The sequence below is a fragment of the Calidris pugnax genome, unplaced genomic scaffold (assembly GCF_001431845.1).
Source record: "Calidris pugnax isolate Ruff unplaced genomic scaffold, ASM143184v1 scaffold89, whole genome shotgun sequence".
In the NCBI taxonomy this organism is placed as follows: domain Eukaryota; kingdom Metazoa; phylum Chordata; class Aves; order Charadriiformes; family Scolopacidae; genus Calidris; species Calidris pugnax.
The window spans coordinates 1707484-1730020 of record NW_015090865.1 but is presented as its reverse complement, the minus strand read 5'-3'; the positions used below and the strand labels follow the sequence as shown (position 1 = coordinate 1730020).

General features: G+C 43.3%; 1 protein-coding gene across 1 annotated transcript in view; it reads right to left on the bottom strand.

The window, feature by feature from the left end:
- The window catches only part of GRK5 (G protein-coupled receptor kinase 5), a 101162-nt gene that overhangs the window by 13297 nt on the left and 65328 nt on the right, over window positions 1–22537 (bottom strand). The window contains exons 5-12 of the mRNA XM_014945212.1: window positions 21991–22091; window positions 18933–19025; window positions 15786–15849; window positions 15097–15237; window positions 13764–13954; window positions 9217–9254; window positions 8308–8397; window positions 6762–6970 (exon numbers count right to left, since the gene is read on the bottom strand). Coding sequence (XP_014800698.1) covers window positions 6762–6970; window positions 8308–8397; window positions 9217–9254; window positions 13764–13954; window positions 15097–15237; window positions 15786–15849; window positions 18933–19025; window positions 21991–22091 — 927 coding nt within the window. The remainder of the gene's footprint in view (window positions 1–6761; window positions 6971–8307; window positions 8398–9216; window positions 9255–13763; window positions 13955–15096; window positions 15238–15785; window positions 15850–18932; window positions 19026–21990; window positions 22092–22537) is intronic.

Sequence of the window (22537 nt, the reverse complement as noted above, 5' to 3'; positions counted from 1 at the left end):
GGCCCGGGGCGGCGAGGCGTTCCGAGCCCTCGGGGAAGGATCCCCAGTAAGTGGCATCGGTGACTCTTCCCTGGGGCAGGAGGGGACTGGGGCCTGGGTGCCCGGGGAAGGGAAGGCTTCACCCCTCGCCTTCTCTCCAACTTTGCTGCTCCAAAGTGGGAGCTGAAAAGCAGCGATGGCCCCTGGACCCCCTTCCCCAGGAGGGCTGTGGATCAATCGCACTGAAAGGATTGGTAAAACTCTCCGGGATTGCCTGCCCATGCAAGACAGTGGGGTGGTTTGGGTTCTCTGAGCATCCGAGTCGGTGGGGAGGGACGGCGCCCTTGGGAGCCCCCCCTGGATAAGTCCCTGGGGATGTTAGTAGCTGTACCTGAGGGCCAGGGCATTCAGCAGACTGAGCTGTACCTTGCAGCTGTACCTTGTACCCTCCTCTCACTTAGGAGAGCAGGAGGCAAATAGCTCTGGGAGGGCTGGAGCAGAAAAGAAGTGATCCAGGAGATCAGGTAGACAATCAGGTGCAGCCCTGAAGGAGCCTGGGAACAGGGAGCCAGGCAGCTTCCCCGCTAAGTCAAGGTTGTCTGGAGATGTGGCTAGAGCTGGGTTTTCTCGTCCTTATCACATGTTTACAGGGTCACAGCTCTTTAGGCTTGTCTGAATGCTCTGCTACCCCCTGGGCATCGGTGGTTTTCTTATCTGACTTCCACAAGCCTCCTCAGTTCTGCAGTTTTGCTAGGGGCCTCATTTCCAGCCTGAGACAGCAAATGGCTTGGGCAATCGGTGTGGCCCATGTATGCAGACACCATCCTCCAGCCAGTCCTACCCAAGCTACAATGGCAGAGGCCAAGCAGCCAGAAGAGGTGGTGAAGAGCTTTGTGGGACATAAAAGAAGAGGCATCTACTCAGCGCTTTCTGCCTCAGCAATAGCCAGAGGAGACTGTATGGATTGAGGGATGGGGGAAAAGCTAGTGGTTCTAGCCACTACAGCCACTTCCAACTTCCAGTTAGTACCAACCCTTTCTTCCTCACACTTTCCTGTCCCTCTGCAGCTGTGTGGGTGGTGACATCTGGTCTGACTGGTCACCATGACTGGCTGGTTCACAGACAGAAAAAGACTTGAAGAAACATCTCTATGCCTTGCTATCATCTGAGCACATAGATTCATGTGATACAGCACCATATTGATCCAGCTCATAGGAAATGATCTTTCTCAGGGCACTTCTCTGGGTAGAAGGAAAGAGGGATGTTTTGCTTTCAGATCTTTGCATGAGACTTGAGCTGTCATGATCTTGAGGCAAAGTTTTTTGTTGTGGGGTTTTTGGTTTTGTTTTTAAATCCCAACAGGCATATGGATTTAGCCTATGTGAAGAAGATTGCTTTGGAATTTCCAGTCAAGATCTGATTTCCTCTACTGTGGCTAGGCAGAGAAGACAAAAGTTCTTTTGGTGTTCTATTCTCATGTTGAGAGGACACTCCTGATAGGTGGAAAGAAGAATCTGAAGGCAGAAGGACCACTTTCACTACCCATGGCTCTGATATCCTTTTGGAAATGATATCCTGAGGCTTTCAGGAGCAGTGCTGCTGAGGAGCAAGTTGTAGTAGGAAGGGGTAACTTTGGACTTGCCTGTAGATGATAAAGGAGACCTCTGCAGTTTTTGCCCTACAAGTCAGCTGTGAAGGGAAGAAAGGGGGTTACTTTCCCATCTGTGCAGCCGGTAATTCTCCTGCCTCTAGACTAAGTGGGAAGAGCAAGCTGATCTGGGAATTTACCCTTGCCAGGCTGTAAATATTAGATGTTGTTTGGTGTGGTCAGAGGATAGGGTAGTTGAGGATAGAAAAAGGCCATCTGGGGATTCTTGGGCTCCTCCGTGATAAAGAAGCGAGTAATCAGTAACCTCAGATGCAAGAAGGAAGTCTCTGGAGCATGGATGCAGTTCGTCATGGGTGGCCAGCAATTGCAGGCTGGAAGACATAAAAGGAAACGGGCCACTGGGAATACGCTGGACCTGAAAGGCCACAGAAAGGAGAGGATTCTCCTGCAAAGCCCTGCTACAGGGCTGCAGGTGCCTGCCTCTTGAGGAGAGTCCCAATGGAGAAAAAAAGTAAGAAATTAGTGGAATTTGGTAAGCTGTAGCGGCAGCGAGCTCTAGAGAGGGCAACAGGTAAAATCAGACACTTCTCCTGGTTGTGGATATCAAGAGATAGCATGGACTAGAATATCTCCCAGAAGGGAGAGTACTTGCTTTCTCTAAGGAACTATGATCTTGTACCACTTCCTCCAGCCCCAGCAACTTTCTGCAACATTAAACCTGCGTAATAGCCTGAAATATGCATCCTATTTGGGAATCTGACCAGGGAGAGAAAATGGAGATAATAACTGTATGTTTTGAGTCATCTCTACACTTTTGTTTAAATCAGTTTCAAGGGTTGTATTTAATATGAATAGGGAGCCAAACAAAAGCAACTACCTCAGGCTGATAACAAACCCTCCTGGGACAGCAGTGCAAACGATCCAACCAAACATAATTTAACTGTAGTTCTACAGCCAAAGCCTACGAATTCACAGAGCTTCAGATCTGAAGATGGCTTATCCATCCAACCATGCATGAAGTTGATACCAAGCTGCAGAGCTTTATTTTCTGGTAACAAAGGCTCCAGAAGACACTGGATGTGTGTAAATGATGGCAGGATTTAGTCTACAGAGTTATGGGCAAAGCGTGACTATAACAGGACTTTCAAAAAAGAGCCTTGAGTAGCAGCGGTGAAGATACGTTAAGATCTTTTTCTTGATATAAAGAACTCTCTGATACTTTCATGTCACTCATTTGATCCCCGCTGGGGATTCAAACTCTGCAATGTCTGAGACTTTTTCCACGACTTTGTTTTGCTTCCTTTACAAAAAAGAAACAACTGTTGTGAGGATTGCTAAAAAAAGCCAACAGTCCCCAAAGCGCTGCTTTATTTGTCTTCATGTGATCAGTGAGTTCATATCCAGATCGTACCATGTAATAAATAACTTCAAGTCCTAAGATTTTAGTCCTAAAATTATAGGGGTAAGGGAAACTTTTTGTAGGGTAAGAGTGAAAAAAATTGATGCTCATGAAAGGAGAAAAGGGGAATGGTAAAACCACTTCCATTGAGCCAGCTGATCAAATAGTTTAAGGGATCACCTAGATAGACTTCAACCCTGAAACAGAAGTAAACATACTATTTTAAACCATTTTTAGAGACTAGGAAAGTAATGCTATGGTCACTTCTCAACTAGTAAATGAGATAAGACAGTGATATTGCGCTGCTTACACGTATGAAATCACAGCCCAATCTGGCCAACTGAAGAGTCAAAACTCTCTCAGGTATGGGTGACAATTAAGCTTATTGCAAAGGCTTACTACAGAAGATTTATTATGATTATTATTAGCAATAGCAATGATAATCATTTGAAGAGTACCTTGATGTGTGTGAGGTGCCTCACAAGACAGATGAAAGAGCAGCTATTCTCGGGCAGCACTGATAAACTTTGAGGTGTCATACTGCTTGAACAAGTTGGTTGCCAGGGATGAAAGCAGAGAGGAGGGATGAAAGCAGGCAGGAGTAGTACCAGTATGACCACAGGTTCTGGTGGTGAGTGAGGAAGAGAAAGACCTGCTTTTAGGGAAAAAAGAATCCATCATCTTTTGGTTGGTTGGGGAGGGACTTTGGGAAGGGAATAGAGATCAGAATCACAGACCAGCTGAGGCTGGGAAGGGAATGGAGATCAGAATCACAGAACAACTGAGGCTGGAAGGTGCCTCTGGAGATTGTCTCATTCAATCCCTCTGCTCAAAGCAGAGTCACCTAATGCAAGTTGTTCAAGGCCATGTCCAGTTGGGTTTTGGATATCTCCAAGTGGAGAGACTCCACAGCCTCTCTAGGCAAACTGTTCCAGGATCTGACTACCCTCAACATGGAGAAGTGTTTCCTGATGTTCAGAGGAACCCTCCTGTGTTTCAGTTTGTGCCCTTTGCCTCCTGTCCTGTCACTGGGCACAAAACCAGGAGTTTGGCTCCAGCTTCTTTGCACCCTCCAATCAGAGATCTCTTTTGTGGAGTCAAATGGGAGCTGCAGGAACAAGAAGCAGCAGGGAAAGTAGTCTGTGGGGAACGTAGACAAACAGGACACTGACAGAGTGACAGAAGAGCACAGCAATACAGGCCCATCCAGTACTGTTGACTTGAATGCACTTCAAGTCACATCTTTGGATGCAAGACTGCACTTGTCAGGGAAAACACACATGTATATCGATGAAGTACAAGTCATAACAACAACAGACAGGGAGCATTTCCTAGAAAGATTGGATTTTTTTCACAGAAAAAACACACTATGAAGCAGTTATGTTATATGGGAACTATGGGTTGGGGAGCTTCCCAGAAAGCCAGCTGCCCCTGTTCCCAATTATTTATTATTCATCTCTGTTTCAGTCCAAAATGAGGGCTGATTTATGGGAAATGACTTACAAAATGAAACATGGAAATAAGGGATGGATGATGATTAATGGGAGCTATGATATGTGCCTGTAAAAATGCAAAGGACATAAACGTCCAGGAAGAGAAGGTTGACATGGGGTGACACTAAAGGGTTTTCATATGAGTAAATGAATAAAGACAGTATAGTTCCTGATGGAGATGCTGTCAGCTCACAGAGGTAGCTTTGGGGACAAGGTTAGGAGACATGGTGGAAAACATGCTGTTCCTCACTCCTGCCCTAAAGAGTCCACTGCAGGAAAGTCTTTTGTGTTGGAACTTTGTGAAGGCTCAAGTTGGATTTATGTCCTGCAACTTTATGCTTCATTTTGCAGGTATGGTGGGAACTTAATTATCACTTTTTTGTTTCCTCGTTAAGATGCTGATACAAAGCAACAAAGTTCTGCTTTTCAATATACAGAGCAAAAAGTATTTGAAAAAATATATTTGAATCATGGATTTTTAAAAATATCACTTGATAAAATAAATGACTTTGGATGGAAAACCATCATTATCAGTATCAGAAGTAAGGCTCTTCCAGCCTTAAGGCACAGTAATTTTAACACAGTAATGCTCAAAAATGACAGAGTTATCTTTGGATCCATTAAGAGTTTGTACAAGCCACCTAAATAAACATGCCATGTGATTGGACAGTGAAGCAGTTATGATCAAGTTGTCAGGAATGATCTACATATAGTTCATGGTTCCCTGAGGCAAGGGAATGAACTAGATGACTTCCTGAGGTCCCCGACTCCCTGAAACCATAGACTCTTTGGCTTGAAGATGAAAATGACCACTACAGTATAATGAGTTTCACTGTCTGCTCCCCTGGGAGTGGTAGGTCATGTCCACCACTATCCCATCAATGCTACATTTCATTCTTCTCAGCTTTAAGTTCTCATGGGCTTGGTTATTTTCAAAGTATACTTTCATCCTATTATGCCTCATGCCTGCAACTAACTACAGAAAAAGCAACAAGAACATAATTTTTGCCTCATGACATTTTCATTTCATGCTAAGAACAGGATGTGCACAAACTCTGCCACTCCAGCAGACACTGCTCCTCACCTGGTGGGAACTGAGATGCTACTAGAGAAGAGATGGCAGGCTGTGTGAGCACATGAAATGGTCTGTAAGAGCCTGTGGCTGTCCTAGATCCTCCCACGCCAACTTCACTGGGGGCTCTGAATCACAGATTAAGGGCAGTGAATGGCCTAGAGTATCTATCAAGAGTGATGTCAGTTAATTACTACCTCTGGGATTCAGCAATGAGTTGGTGCACTGTGAGTTAATGACTTCCAGGCATGATACTTGGCAATGCTACCATTATTATTTTGCAAGGAGACTTGAATGTCTCTTCATGAAGCCAGCCAACCAGAATGTTGTTGATCTGCTGTTTGCTTGCCTGTTGCACAAGATATTGGTGAAACTCTCACTACCTATTTGTTGACCTTTCTTTCCCTTCATTCTCTCTCTACCAGTACACACAGATATGTCATTGTCTCCAAAGGAGACTTCACTCTTTAGCAAACAACATCAAGAAAAAGGCCACATCCCTTTCCAAATTACAATTCAGCCACCTAAAGATGGATGTCGACAAGACATTGATGAATTCAGACACAACTTTGAGATTTCTCAGAGGGTTTGAGGATTTCCATTGTCAGACATGGCTATTGTGCTACGAAAATGACTCCCAGCTGAAAGAGTGAGAAAACATTTTAAAGGACAGCTCAACAGTATTAAAAAAAGCTGGATACCCTGGCACCCTGGGGGAAAAAGTTGCTAACAAAGTTAGTGAGATGGGGTGGGACAGCTTTTGAGTGTCACAATAATTTCATTGCATAATCTCTGTCCTGCTTACCCCCAGCTCTCACCAAAGACAATGGAAGCATGGGGTTTTCAGTTCCTTGCAGGAGACAATCAGAGTCTTGCATCACCAAGTCCTTCTTATTTTTTCTTCAAGATTATAAAAGACAGAAATGCATTCTTGACTGCAAACTAACATTCAAAGTCTCCCGAGAATAGACACCGCTCCCTTGGCCATAAAACTTTGGAGAGGACTCAAGATGACCGTGATGAATCTCATGGAGAAGAAAGCCCAAATAAACACAATTTGAATGAATAGAGAATGCAGTCATCCCATCAACAGATGAGCTTGGTTAGCCCTTGTGTCTGCAGCCCCTCTATGGAACTGTGTTACTGCTCAGACCATGTCAGATACAGTTCGTTAACAAAGCTGCCACACTGGGCCTTCAGGCCCCTTACCATTTTACAGATGGACTTGGCCTCCTCAGAAAACTTATGGGAGTAGACCTCTTCTGTCTCCAGCACTCTTCTGTCCACTTCTTCCCTCTTCACCTTCTCTTTCCTTCCACGAAATGGTGATTGCCCAGCAATCATTTCATAAATGAGACAGCCTAGCCCCCAGTAGTCAGGGCTGAGTGTGTATCTCTGGTTGTTCAAGACTTCTGGAGCTGTGGAGGAGAAAAATTTGTCTTGTGGAAATGCTTGATATTTACATAGGCAAAAAATTTAAATTTCTAGAAGTTCCATTTTGGTGACTGAATACACACAGAGAATGGTGGGTGATGATAATATATAGAAATACCTCCTGATTTCTGTTGATGGCATTACAGAAAAAGCAGCATGCTACACGCCCTTCTTTTTCTCTACATGCTACATATCATGTGCATGCCATCTTCTGACTTCTCTACCAAGTCAGACCAATTAAAAAATAAAAAAAAGAAGTTGAAGCAAGCAGAGGCCTAATCTTAAAAATCCTTCCAGATTTCTCCATTTAGGGGAGAAATGACATGCAAGCACATGTCCTGTAAACAGTGGTGACATTTCTTCAGAAGCAAATTCTGTCTCTCTGCTCAATTTATAACTTTTTTTTCCCCTTTGAAAAACAAATCCATTTCTTTTGTGTTGCAACCATCCAGTATGCTTTGGGCATATAATCACTGTCTTGCAGGCATTCTCACTTCTGTACATGGATACAAACACACATACACACATGCTCACAAGCACAGGATCTTCGTGTGCACACAAACTTACGCTGGGTTAAAAAATAATTTAGAAATGACAACTGATTTCTTGCTTTCATTAAAGTCTCCATATGGTGTAACAGTGGCTCAAATCATCTAGTTTCTATTTAGTCAAATAAGCATAAGCAATTTTCATTCCAAGAAATATGCCCACCCAGAGAATGCATGAAAATAATTACATTCAATTCAGAAACCAGATCTAGTTAAATGAGAGAGTATGTTTTTTACCAACGTACAAATCTCTACTCTTCTTTTGTGCAGCCTCCCCTGCACACAGGGGAAGACTCCAGATAACTGTGGTCAAGATGACCATAGGTGTGGACTTACCCATTTTATCATAAACATACAACTACATTTTAGCTGTTACACAAAGTAGCAGCAAGAAATAAACCTTTATTTTATGCACATAACCCCCTTATGACAAGTCTATGCTAAAATCACTAGTATCCCAGTTGTTGTCTCTTCTTTTAGTTTTCTTTGCTGATTTAAGATTAGTGTATAATCTCATAAAGGTTATACACTAATTATACAGTCTCATTATACATAATTAATTATACAGTCTCATGAAGAGCTGCCATGGTCCGTCCTTTCGCCCACGTCTGATTTCCACTAGCATGACCCTGTGGTGGGTTGCTGCAGGGAGCTGGACCCAGCCGAATGTGAATCTTTTTTAATTCTTTTTCTTAGACTTACGTGGCAGAAAGATCACAAAACCTCAAGTAATGTCGGCACATTATCAAAAAGATAAGCTACTGAAGACTTACCCATATATCCTACTGTTCCTACTCTTCCGCGGATTGATTCACCCTCAGGGATTTTAACAGCTAGACCCAAATCAGATATTCTGATATGGCCTGGAAGGAAAAAAGGAACAAAACAACACAAAGCAGCTATAACAATATGACCCAAATTAGCACAAAACCACAACCGTTGTCATTGCTACAATACTCTTGCAATTTGCTGCCCAGACATTTTAAGAAAAGAGTGTTTTGAATCGCTGAATTGGAGCAGTTTCATTGATAAGAAAAAGAGGAATTATTAAAGGCATTACAATGCAGTGAAACTCTTTTTAACAGTGAGGCTACGGACTAGGGTGGATTGTGTTAGATATTTTAAAACCAACCGAAAAAAGGCAAGGAGAAGCATGCTGTAGGGAAGTATCTTGAACTGATCACAGGGGATGGATGGGCTGACACAATTCTGTAACTTCTCTGATGGCTGAAGGGGCTACATCTGCTCTCTCAGTCAGCATGAGATTTGATTATCTCTGTCTTCAGCAACAAACGGGTACCTGGGTTTGCATTAAGTGAGAGTTGTCTTAGCAAAGGATGAAAGTACTTTTGAAAACGGAGTGGGAAGCGCAGATTTAGAAATCACAACTTCCTTTGTGTTGTGTCAGCCTTGCACCAGCAAGGATGGAAAAACAATGGGCAACGGGCAGACACCCCCAGGAAAGCCAGGCTCTGGAGAAGGGTCCCTGCTGAGCAGCACGGCTGCTTCATTCCACCCGTGCAGCGAGCTCCACGCTTCACCCACCCCAAGACAGGAGGAATTAGTATATGCTGAGCCTCTTAGTCACTTCAGAGCATTATTTGTCTTTGTGCAATATATATCCTAAAACTAACTTAATCTACTTTACTGTGAAAGCATCTCTGTAAACCTCGGAGACTTACCATAATCATCCAGCAGGATATTTTCTGGCTTCAGATCTCTGAAAAGGAAAGACAGCAGTTATTTGTGTGAAGCTGGTTTTGATAACATATCCATACGACAGTGTGTGAGTGCATTTATTACCAGTAATAAACCAATTGAGTGTCAGCTCAAACAGCAAGGAACTCATGAAACCAATACAACTTTCTACAACTCACTTCACAGATAGACTGAAACCATATGCCTTTTTCTAAGCTGGAGTTACATTTTTTCGCTAAGCCAAGCTTTTAGTTCCTAATCCACTCCATAATGGACTCATCCATCTAGTCCAGTAAACCCTGTAAACCAGGCCCTGTAGTCCTGTGTGTTGTTCAATCTCTGTAACATTTTCTGTTATAAAATCATTTGTTAAAAAGAAAAAGATTTTAAATTTCAAAATATTTTCTTTGCATGTGCAATAGCAATCTGTTGGCCTCGAATTTTCCGTGCCTGGCATCTGACTCAGACCAAATATGCGAATGTGTGTACATGCACTTGTGCACACATGTAATAATTTCAGTGAGTTTGGAAAATGAGGGGCAGAGGGGGAAATGCTGTGCCCAGACTAAGATTTTTCTTACAAACATTTGTGAAACTCCAGTGCCGATGTGGTTTGGAGCAACGCCATGAAAATTGGAGAGGTGGTCACTCTGATGTCAAAGATGTGCCTTTTACTGCTCTTGTGAAGAAAAAAAAAATATTCCCAAATCTGGCCAAGTTATAAACTTCTGAAAAAAATCATCTCAGTTTTCATATACTTAGCAGAGCCTTGGCAGATCATTCTTCTGAAAGCTTCGTCTGCACCAAACCCGCTCCACCAGTTGTGGCTTCTCGGTGCTGCCCAGGCCAGCCATGCTCAGGTCCAGGTCCCCTCGCTTGACCAAGGCTGTTTTCCAAACCTGTGGAGCTGAGCCCGGCTTTGCTGCCGTTCCTGGATGTGGTTGGGCTGCTGTTGGTTCTCTCCATCCCACTGAGCAGGGACAAAGCAGAGCAGGAATGGAGCCAGCCTTCATGGGACAGAACCAGGGCATCCCAGGGATGGTGGGGACATGTTGGGAAGGGAGCATCCCAGAAGGGCTGTACGATGGGAGCAACCTGTGCTGGCTCAGGAGCCCGATGTGCCGCTGGGTGAGGCAGGGAAAAACGCATTGCTGCAGCTCACAACATCCTGCCCTGACTTTTATCTCATCAACTCCTACCGAAACACGACGTTTAGCCTGGTGCAAACCCAAGAAGTGCTTGGCCTCATCTTTTTTTAAGGCCTCCTTGCATTTGTGAACCAGCTTGATTCTGTTAGCTTCCCAGCAAGAGGCGTTTCTTTTCAAAGAGCAGAGAGAGGGGGGTGAACAAGAGAAACCCGTGCACCAGGAGATCCGTGCATTGCACGGAGCCTGTGCAGGAGCCCTCCCAGTGTTTCAGGCTCTGCCACTTCAGTATCATGAATTTTCCTGTGAGTGGAGAGGGGTATTTTATAGTTTTGACAGTGCTGAGATTAAAATTTCAAAACTTGTCTCGGTTTTATTTATTATTTCAAACAAGAACACAGAGAGCTGTGAACAATCTCCTCCTCTTGCTTGCTTCAGACCCTTTTGACCTCCCAAGATAAACTTCACCGGGTGCCCAGTGGTACCGAGCCTACTTTTCAAACAAACAATGCTGAAATATGTAAAGGGCAGCTAAATGCAGAGGAGAAGCAGTGATTCTGTTTAACTTACCACCGTGGGCTTTCCCTGCCCATCAGCAGAGGGTTTCCAATGCTGGAGCAACACTGTCAAGGGCACTTCCTATTTATTTTTCAAAATTTATTCTGAATCCCTTAAGAACTGTTTCCTTGAAGAACTCAGATTTCATTAGTTAGTTCATCTTCTCTGCCAGCAGTTATTAGTCCCACTTAAAGCTGTAACTGTGGCCAAGTGACAAGAATCCTGCATGCAAGTTGGGAAAAGCTGGCTTTGAATGAGAAAATGAGAGAGTCCACGAGGACTCTTTGAGAACAGCAGCTTGGTCCTTACACTCCTCTGCAATTTAGGGGGCAATTAGGGCAGTCTTTCCTTCGCCCCAGACATCAGTTGTCATTTCTGCTTTCAGATTTCTGGTTCCTCAGGATCAAGGCTGGCTTCCTTTGCGTGGCCAACACCTCCAAGTGCCAAGGAGGAACGTGATTTTTGTATTGAAACATCTAGGAGAAATAAAACTCCCCTGTGGACACAGTTACTTGTAATGATATTTCCCAATGGTACAGCTGCCCATAAGCTGTACCTAAAGCTTGCTGAAACATGCCTAAAGCTACTGAAACATAAACTGCTGGCACGGCACCCACGCTGGAGAGGCGATGGTACATTGTTTGGCTCTACAGGGCAGCACAAACAACTCAATTAATCACGGTGGACAAGGCTTTACTGTATGTTTGTGTGATGCCCAAGACAATGCGATCTTGATGCTGACTGGAGCTTCCAGGCATGGCTACAGTATATATAGAAATAATATATACTATATATAATATATACACATAAATAAAATTTTTTAATGTATCTATTCATATATAAAAATAATTCTAGGAGAACCAACAGCTTTTTATGTTTGCTTTCCATGAACAATCGACCGGTTGACCTTTACTAACACGGTGCAGTTGAGAAATGTAACGTAAGCGCCATGTTTAGCAAGGGAATTCTGAATTAGATAAATCTGACTCTGAGCCTGGTTGTTCTCCCAGGTCACATCCACTGCGTGCGTCACCAGCCCATCAGATGGGGATGTATTTTCCAATGCTGTGTTTTACTCAGAAGCATTTTGTTCATAGAAAATGAAATTAAGTCTGAGGAATAAGCGTTTTGTGATGAATTATTCACCTTGAGAAAGCGTTAGCATTTAGCTGCTATATTTTATTGACCTATATAGCACTTCTCATGGGTCCCAAAACACACTGCAGTATTACAAATTAGGGGTCTCTGCAGATGCTCCTAAAATACTGCTAGAAAATGTCACCTACAAGGATATAATATCATTCATCACCAAAATCAATGTGCCATCTGAGGTGTAAACTAGCAGCTCTTTTAAGAGTAACACGAAAACTACTGCTTGAGGAAGTAGGATGGCATTTCTCTCAGAGCCACGTACTGCTTTAGGTGCCCAGATCAAATTTGTATGGCATTTTAGCAGCCATGTTATGAATGTACCAGTCATTTTCATCAATAAAGTATGCTTGGAATCTAGTACTTTTTAAAGAAACGCTATAATACCTCCTAAAACTTTTTTGAATGTGGTAGGATGTTTTTTAAAAAGGAAAGCCAGACACGTCACTCCTCATTTGATTTTTCAATTGGCATTAAACACTTAATTCCATTTTGTTCCTTGGGGAAAAAAGAATCTGCTTCTTGGACCAGCACCAACTAAAGCAGCGTGTTATCTGCCTGCCCTCCTTGGGCCAGCCAGCAGGATCCAAGTCACATTGAGGCAACCAAGTGGCAGTTTCCTAGAGATTTCCTCCAAGGAACAACAGTATCATAATTTCTATGTATACAAGCCTATGCATAATGATTATAATACATAGGCACATCGAATGATTTAAAGTGTGGCTTAGTTTTTTTAAAATAACATGTTATTGTCTATTAATCATTGTCCTTAGATGTTCTTTCATCAAGTTACAGGACCTCTTCTGCTGTGAATGCCAGCAATAATGATTTCACAAGCTGGGATGATGAAGACAAACATTAAATGTTGTTTACAACTACACTGGTCGTTGATTAAGAAAAAATAAATCCTCACGGAGTCACAAGAACTCTGTCTGCAATCACGCTGCTTATCCAGCAAGTAAACCCTACGGTGCCCTGGAAAAGTGCTTGTATGGAGCTGCAAGCCAGACTGGAAGCTGAGAAGCTGAAATTTGTCCTCCTGGAAGCTGGCTGGCTGTCCCCACACCCTGCCCGCTGGCTGCACCCGCGGCCGGTGGGACACTGCCAGGAGGATGCCTCCGTCCCAGGGCTGTGAGTGTGCCACGGCTGGCAGGCTACGGCCACCATCGCCATCCCATCCAGCTAATCAAACCAGCTCCCGTCCTACCGCCTCAATCTCTGTCTCTCAAACACCCTCTTGCACTGATTGTGCTCCTTGTGGGATAGGAGAGATCATTTTTCCACACCTGACACACTGCAACCCTTGATGCGTTATGACCTAACTAATTAAAATAGAGGCTTGAATAGAACGATCTCCCTTTCATACCAACCAGAAACTACAATCCTTAATGAAATCACTTTAAAGGAACTTCTTATCGTTTTCTATGCCACCCAGTGCACGCTGAGGTAGGGTTTGGGGAGCTTTGTGCTAGTTCTGTATAATTTAGACAGGATGTATTTAGCGAAGCGACTGCTTCCTTCCATGATTACTGAGTCATACTGTATTTGTACAGGGCTCTGCAAAATTTCAGCCAAAGCACAGAGATGTCTAAGCTGTACAGCACCCCAGTGAGTAGGGAGGATGCAGGCAATTCTTTTCTACCCAAAAAAGATGCCTGAAGAGGCTAGAGAGTGCTTACCTGTACACAGTATTTTCTCTGTGTAGGTCTTCTAAGCCACAAAGAATCTCTGCTGCATAAAACAAAGCTCTTTCCTCCTCGAAGCCTGGGTTTCCCATGTTGTAGATATGAAACTTCAGGTCACCTCCATTCATTATGGTCAGAACTAAACACAGTGCATCCTTTGTTTCATAGGCATAGGCTAAATTGACCTAGAAAGAGATTTGTAGCATAGTTGTGACAGTTCAGTCAGCTGCTAAGAAGAAAGCACTAAATTTTCATAAAAGATTTTCTCTAGAAGAGAAACAAAAAAATGTCTGAATTTGATGTGGGCCTTATTACAACAGCAAACATACATTTTAAAAGTAGAGAAAAAAATCAGATGTTGGGATTTAGAGATTTATTTATTGAATCCAGCCTATTCACCATGAGAAATGCTCAAGGTTAATGCTCAGATAGCTTCACAGGCTGGGCAAACATACTAATGCCAGGCATGCTTTTCCACATGAGAGAAGTCTTAATAATCAAGAGAATCTACATCTCCCACTGCACTGTTTAGCTGGATAGCTGTCAAAACCCCATCATCTCAGTAGGTTCCCAGGAAGGCCCAGATAGCCCAGTCCCTTGGTGGTCAAATAGACCATCTCTGAGGCACGAAGGTCAGGATCACCCCTTCCGGTCTCTGGTGGGTGCCCCAGGAATAATCAGAGAAGCCAAAAGCCACCCATCACCTTTAAGTATGTGCATTTGTCTTTGCTTCTGCCAGAGGTAAATAAACACCTTGCATCTGTTGTATTCATAGTGTTTCCTAAAATAAGTATAGCGAACACGACAGATGCTGAGATATCAACACCTTTTTTTTTTTTTTCTCCCTCAAATCTAAGGCAAGTTTTTAAAGACACACAAGAGCTGGCACAACTCAGGAAAGCCCTACGTCAGGCAGGGCAGCTCCACGTCACTGGCTGGGTGCTCCCATGAGCCAGACTCTTCTGATCTAATTGCGTTGGGTCTCCTTCAGTCTCCTCCAAGCTCCTCTCTCCCAGACACTGGGAATTCAGGTAATCACATGGGATAAAAATAGCTCAGGCTGATGCAGCCCTGATGCAAGTCAAGGCTGTAAAATGCATCGTGTTCCCATGGTAGAAACAGGCACCTTGTTTGGTGCATTTGTCACAGAGCAGAGAATAAAAGGAGACTCAGCAAAGGTGCAGGGAGCAGGACTAAGGTGCAAAGGGAAGGGAGTCAACTTCTGGCACCTCTCCTGGAGCAGGAGTTGGGAGAGGCATCAGATTGAATGAGAGACAGCACTCAGCAGGTGAGCAGGGAGCCCAGAGCCGGGGAGTTCAATACTCACTACAAACTGACTATTGACTTTTTCTAAAATCTGCTTTTCATTTAGTGCCATGGATTCGCCTTTCCTCTTTTTTATTCTCTTCTTCTCTAATCTCTTGCAGGCGTACATCTTCCCCGTGGCTCGGACTTGGCAAGCGCAGACCTGTGAATTACAGAGAACAATTGCTGGGTGAGTCGAAGGGAAGGCTGCAGCTGGGCTGCACTTTGCTCCTCACAACCCCATCCCATTTAGTCCTTTTAAGGTTAGAGCCGGCAGCGTAGCAAAATAAGGCACAGGCGGGGGCAGCTGGGGGGACCAACTACTGTTTCCAAACCTGCTGGGTAATATTGGTTTAATTATTTCACTTTCCTCCCCCCTGCTTCCTATCCCACCTCCTTTTGTCTGCTCTGATTGTAATCTGCTTCAGCTGAAGCCTGTCCTCCCCTTCTGACTCTGCTGCCTGGGCAGCGACCTCCAGCCATCAGTAAAGCACAAATAAGGGTGTGACCCTAATTCCACTGTGAATGCAACAGTCGAATACAAAATAATTCTCAGAAGTGTTCTTTTGAGATTACAGTGTCATGAGAGGTTAAGTAAAACTGTTGGCAATTAATGAAAATCAGCCTTGGCTGTATCACATCAGGCTCCTGTAACCTGCAGCGCCTGAGAAGTAAGAAACACCCTTAACAGTGACTTTCAGAATTACTCACCTCCCCAAAGCCACCTTTCCCAAGTACCCTGTACTGCCGAAACGTGTTTTTCGTTACTGGTTGCCTGGAAGAAAAGGAAAATAAAAAAAAAAAAAAAAAAAAGACATACTACATCATTACATTTAATGCACTCTCTGTGATTTATTTATTTCAGAGCATACTTCTGAAAAGCAAAATAGATAAATATTATCTAATCACATTATTTCAAGGTAATCATATTATATAATATAATATATAATTATGTAATTACATTACTTCAATACTATGTATGGCTTGAACTTTTCAATTCCAACATATTAAGCTGTAATAAAATACAACACATTAGTGAGTCATCAGCATAATTTCTGCTAGCATCTTAGGACCAAGGAGGGTTCGGACTCTCCATTATACAGCTTTGGCTTTTGTAAAGGAAAGAGGAGGCCTGAGAGCTTCCAACAAGATATTAATTCTCATGGTATACACGAATTTTTTAAGGGTAGTGCTGGGCTAACAATATTGCTTTGCTTGGTCTTCAAGCTGAGAAGAAGAGATCCAAAATTCAATCCATCAGGAAATATTTTTGGTTTCTTGACCTTAAACAAAGTAGGAAACTGATGTGAAAGAAGGGAAGAAGCAATCCCGGGAACTAGCAAGGTGTGTTTAGGGTTCACAGGTGGGGAGAGCAGCAGGCTGGGTCCCAAGCCCTGGGTACCTGCCTCCTGGGAGAGCATCATGGGCAAGAAGGGAAGGAAAGCATCTCTTTCCTTTTAAGGGTCAAATTAAGGGTTAAATAAGTCTGCCTGTCTTTCTGAGGGCAGAGTGCTCCCTAATGATCTCTAGACACAATCACTGTACCATCTTACAGGATTCCCCCAAAATTCTGCTCTACCAAAATGGCTCCAGCCCTACATCTAACTTATCTACGCTACCATAAAAGTTTTATAATGTGACAGAAGAAGAACTCAAGATTCAGCGAGATCCAATTTTCTATCCACGGCTCCATCACCAAAGTTGTACAATTATATTAGCAGTGGATATGAATATTCCTCCCAGCTTTGTTTCCCTCTGGCGGGCAGCCAGCCGGCAGAGGGAGCACAATAACGTGGCTGTTCCCGCAACAGTGATGATGAGGTCGATGACAATAAGGAATAAATGTTAAAGTGAATCGTTTCATTTATTTTCACTATTGTTTTTAAAAGTAGGGGAGGAAAAACACACAGAAGGCTGGAACAAGAAGAGGAAAAGATGCTATTTTCAGGCTTCTATGAACGTACTCCAAATGTTGTTGGGGTCAAAAGCAACAATTAGCAGTGATAACTACACGCTCAGCAATGTCCCTGGAATAAACGGGCTGTTTGACTCTGCTGTTGGAGCCAGCAGGCTGTCAGAAGGAGCTGCTCATCACTCCGTGCTACTAACATCTCTTTGCTAATCCTAAAAACAGTTCTCCCAGTTTCTTAAGCCGGAGAGGCGCATCCAATAGCTTGTCACGTTTGTTGGGGGAACGGAAAAAACAAATCCTCAAAGCATTTGAGAAAATTCCTTAGCCCAAATGTGAAAACAGATAGGAAATAGCCTGGCTAGAGATGAATCATCTGTTGTTTTTTTTTTTAATTGGAATGGAAGAGTAAGTGCTGGATTCAGTAAAGATGGCATGTGGAGCATGTCTTGGCATGAAAAGGCTCTCCCCTCTGCCCACCGCTTCCCTTCCCTCTTGGGCAGCAGCTTTGTAGCTTTCCAGGGAGAGGAACTGGCACAGCTCCTTTGATCTCGGAGGCATCCCGCTGACACACACCGCTCATGGAACTGGCCCTAACTCATCTGCCGTAATTAATTCCATTTGTGGAAACTGGGGCTTCTCTCAACTCAAGGTCACTTACCCAGCAGTGCTCGTCTGCTACAGCCCTCGCCGACAAGGAGAAGGCAAAGGCGCCTTTCCTTGAAAATTAATACCCACTAAGGCTGCCTGGTTATTAAATGTGCTCAGAAATGTCTAGCCAATAAATATGGTGCGAGGACCTATATGCCATATTTTTGTCTGCTTACGGTGATTTAATAATTGTGATAACTGGTCCAGACAAAAAGTCACCATATTCCGAGCGTGGCTAAGCAGAAAGACAACTGAAGTTGCTCAGTGTACTTTAATCAGACCTAATGTACCTAATACCATTAAATGGCCAAACATTTCAGTTTTAGAAGCCAACACTGGCTCCCTGGTGTTTTGGGGTGGATTTCTGTTTTATTTACTTCCCTAGTGAGCAGCATCTGTTTCAGTCTTGCTTGGGCACAGTTTTGCAAATGCAAAAGCCAGAGGCTCGATGTGTGCCTTAGGTTTAGCATTCTGGATGCACAAGGGTAGGTTATAAGTGCAAGGTGTCCTTCAAGCTGTGCCACGATGAGCTTGTGACAATGCCTACAATGAAATTGGCCAGAGATGTTTCTCAGATGGCAGGAGATTTGTATCCCTATTTTTAGAGGCTGTAGGTCTTGCCCTACTCACTTGCCATGCACAAGCCTAATGTTAAAAAAAAGGTGCCCAAGTTGCCTGCTGGAGCATGTCACCTTCGGGAGGGTGATGTCCCTAAGAGAGGAGGGAGCTCTCCATAGAGAGTATTTATGGGAAGCACATGCATGGGTGATGAGGGAGCACTATATATATCCCAGACACAAATTGTGCTCATTGGATGTTCACAGCTGGAGACTCAGCTCATGGTTAAATCAAGTGTAATGCCAACATAACCATGACTCTTCTGTGTGGCATCTTCCTGTGGCTAAAGCCATTACCTCTTTGTGAACCTTCTAACAATGAACACTTACAAACAAATGCTAAAATTAGGACAGCCTTCCTGGAGCTCTCTGGGAGAGCTTCCCTGGAGTACAGCTCAGGGAAATGGGGAATGAGTCTTGATGGACCTTCTTGAAGGAGAACAGTGAAAAGAGCAAGAGAATCAATGAAAAGAGAGGGACATAAATGGCAAATATTGGGATGAAGCACAGTAATGCTGAAGAAAGGACAAACTGTCTTTACTTGAAGACAAAGGGAGAATACATACTATCTCAGCTGTCAAATTTTGACCAGATTCTAAAGGCTTTACATGGGAAGTGAAAATAAATCCTTTGTATTTGTTTTTTAAATGAAAAAAAAAAAAAAAGAATAGTGACACTTACCTTTCCAACCACTTCCACTGGAGAAACCTGTCGAAGTACATGCTGTTTAGGTATTCTTGGAATGGTTCCCCACTGAGGTGGTCAAGGACAGATCTATCTCAGATGAAAAGGATATATAAGTATTTTGTAATCCTGAACTTGGAGCAATGGAGAAATAAAACAAAAGGAGAAATCTAGACTTCTTGCATGGTAGGATTTGCCAAGAAAGGTTGGACCAGATGATCCTTGAGATGCCTTCCAACATGGTAGTCTATGATTCTATGATTTTACTTCTAGTTTATTTTGTAGTTTATTTTACTTACAGTTTCAATCTAGGAACAAAGTGATATGTTTGATGTATTTCATAACAGGAGGCTTTATACAAACTGAATAGTAATATGTACTGGTTTTGCTTGCTGAAAATTAACAGGGCATATCCCACTGGCTTCAATGGACTTTTACAAAGGCTGTTTTAGTCACTAGACAACAAATGTCTTTGCTTCTGTGGGTAAATTAACACAACGCCCTCAGGAACTGAGCTCCTAAACTTTGGGGGATGTTTACATCTGCATGGAAAATTTCTGGCTGAAGCCCATTTCTGTCAAAGAGGGACCATCAGAGGTGTTATTTTGAACAAAAAAAAATCAATTTTGATTCCTGCTATGCAGAAGAAGTAATAACAGTGATTAAAGTCAAAGGACTTTTCCTAACAGCTGTGTGCTTTGTAGGGTAAAACAGAAGAACAAAAGTCTGAACAGGGATGTGGAGTTGTTTATGGATCAAGAAGAGAATTTGGGGGTTCACACAGTGGATGTAAAGTCTTTTGCATAATCAAAGGAATAAAGGAATAAAAAGGCCAATCTGCAAATGCGAGAAGTGTGATGCCTGTGGCAGGCAACAAGCAGCCAGCGACCAACAGACATCCCATAAGGAAGGCCAAGGGTTCAGAGCTAAGAAAAGATGGGCTGAGCTGAGAAGCTGCCTGAGATGAAGGCGGTCACGTTGTTTAACAGAGGGTTGTTGTCCTGCTGGTTTTGGTTCTTGCCTCGCTTGCTGGGACTACTGCATCCACCTCTGCTGGCAGCATTGGCAGGGACAAAACTTAGTTTGGGGTGAAAAATGCCCACAAGAAATGAGTATTTCTTCCCTGGTGTACACACTTTTGTGTCTGTGTCTAAGGGTATGCAGACACAGTTCTAGATTTTGCTGGAGGAGGAAATCCTCTCTGAAGGACTACTCTGGTTTGTGACTTACCCTGGGGCAGTTCCAGACCTGAGCAAACAATTCACCATGAATAACGTGTCTCCTCAGTTCCTCCCTGTTTATGAGCTACTATTCATAAGTTTTTTGGATTTCTCAGCTGTTTGAACTTTTTTTTTGGTAATTCTTGCACCATCAATTTGGAACAGGAAAGTGATTGCACATATTCAATATTCAGAACTCATAACTGTTGTTGCCTTCATTAGCTGTGATTGGACACAGATCATACGGTTTCCCCAAAGCGGATACAAAATAAAATAAAATGTAAGTCTTAATGAGCTTTAACAATGCCCAATTTCAAAGCCAAAGTTAGAGGGGAAATTGGAGGGGAATAGGAGCAGACAGTCAAAATACTAAAGGTCAAAGCAGAAGTTATAGTTATACGTGCATTTCTCCTGCAGACTGATCTTATCTATGACGACGTGTCTGAAACTCATCCCCGTTCCTGCTCCTACAGGACAGCAGGCTTCATATTTGTATGTATGCCTCCCTTCTTTGGTCTGACTGTGAACTCTTCCAAAATTAACATTATTCAGTACATCTAGTAAATACCAACAGCGAGTTTTTAAAACTTCCTTTTGACCCCATTTCAGTCCATGTGAAACGATCAGCATATTTATTAACAAGGTCTCAAACCTGGCTCATTTATCTGTTTCGGTGGAGACGAAGGAAGGGCTGTCGGTGAATACGAGCCTGAATTAAGTGGTGTCCAATGCTGGCCTATTCCATCCAGTTAATTAAAAGCTGCACGTATTTTAAAGAACAATAGCTGCCTTTCAGCAGTTGTTTGCTTTTTAGTTCCCCTCTTTGGCAACAACAAAGTGCATTTTAGAGGGAACTGTCAGCTTTCAAACCGATTGGAGAACTGGAAACAGGCATCAGGGGGGTTTGTGTGGAGCACAGCTCTGCCTTTGTCGTTGGGACCGGCGCACACAACTGGTGCGAGTTAAACGAGCATCTCCACATGACACCAGGCCAATGCAAGGAAACTGGTTATGTTATAAGAGAAGGCCAGAAATAGCCCACATCTCCTACCAACGCAAAGAATAACTGAAAACAGAAAAGGTCAATGAAATGAGTCAAAACAATGAATGACAGCGGAGTGAATTTTACAAATCCCCATTACATCATCCAGGGAAAACAAACCGTGCTCAGCCAGAAACCACATGGGCCAGGCTCGCGATGATCCCTCCTTTTCATATTTTTATTGGTTTATGATCTACTGGCGTGAACGTACCGGGGTCAGTGTTTGCAAATGCAGATTGCATACCTGGAGCTTTAGCGCATAATGGTACAAATTGCCTCGCCGCTGCAAAAACTGATAAGCTTTTTCCCAGACAAAGGATGAAATAATGCACGTTCGTTTGAACGCCACAGACAGACAGAAAGCATTAAAAAAGCCCCATTCTCCTGGTGAAGATTTTCTGGAAAAGCCACGCGGAGCAAGTTTGCACATTCCTCTGTCTAAATGGACTGTATAGCCACTTAATTTTTATTCACTTTGAAACAGAGATGTTTTCTTTGGATACATTATCATTGTAGCTCTTTTCACACAGCATGAAATCCATGGCTGGTTTACTTGGCTGGAACACTCTGTCAAATACCTGAAACACTAAGTGCCTGTGTGTAGTGTATATAATGGCATGGAAATATTTATTATATTTTGTTCAGATGAAATGACTTCACCGCCTGTCAGCAGTGCCTCCAGGATTATGAACATAAGCCGAAGAGACATGCTTCAGGTTCAAATTGAAATGTCTCTCTTTACCTGGCACATTCCTTACAAGCTGCTGCTCTTTGGTTATCGTGTTATACTTACTTTGTGCAGTGAGAGAACAGCTCTTTGCAGGGGCTGTTTTCGAGTTTCTCCTCTGTCTGTCGGATAAGATCTTGACTGACTTCGGGAACTTGGGCTGGAGACTGGGGAAAGGAGAGAAGAGAAGGGGCACATTATCTCCGTGATGAGGTGCAGATTCTCCTCTCTTAAGGCGTAAAAGACACATTCATTATTTATGCCCTGAGCTGCTTCCATTCAATTCCAGCGGTTGTGTAAAAGCAAAGGAGCTTTACGTCAAACAGCAGTAAAATAGGATACCGTGGCAACTCGCTCCACATTCCGCTCTATCCTCACATTGCTTTTCTGCCTTCTCCTGTACCTTCACCTCCTTGCCCAGCCTCATGAATATGCAGGACCCGCTCCTTGCCAATTCTTTGAACTGCTCCCTTGCATCCCATGAAAAATGTGCTGGCCTGAAATGTGTACAGGCCATTCTCTTAAACAAAAGAGAATTTGCCCAGTGTTTTCACTTCATTGATGATTCATTGTGCTGTCTGAAAAATCCATCTTCTTCTTTTTTTTTTTTTTT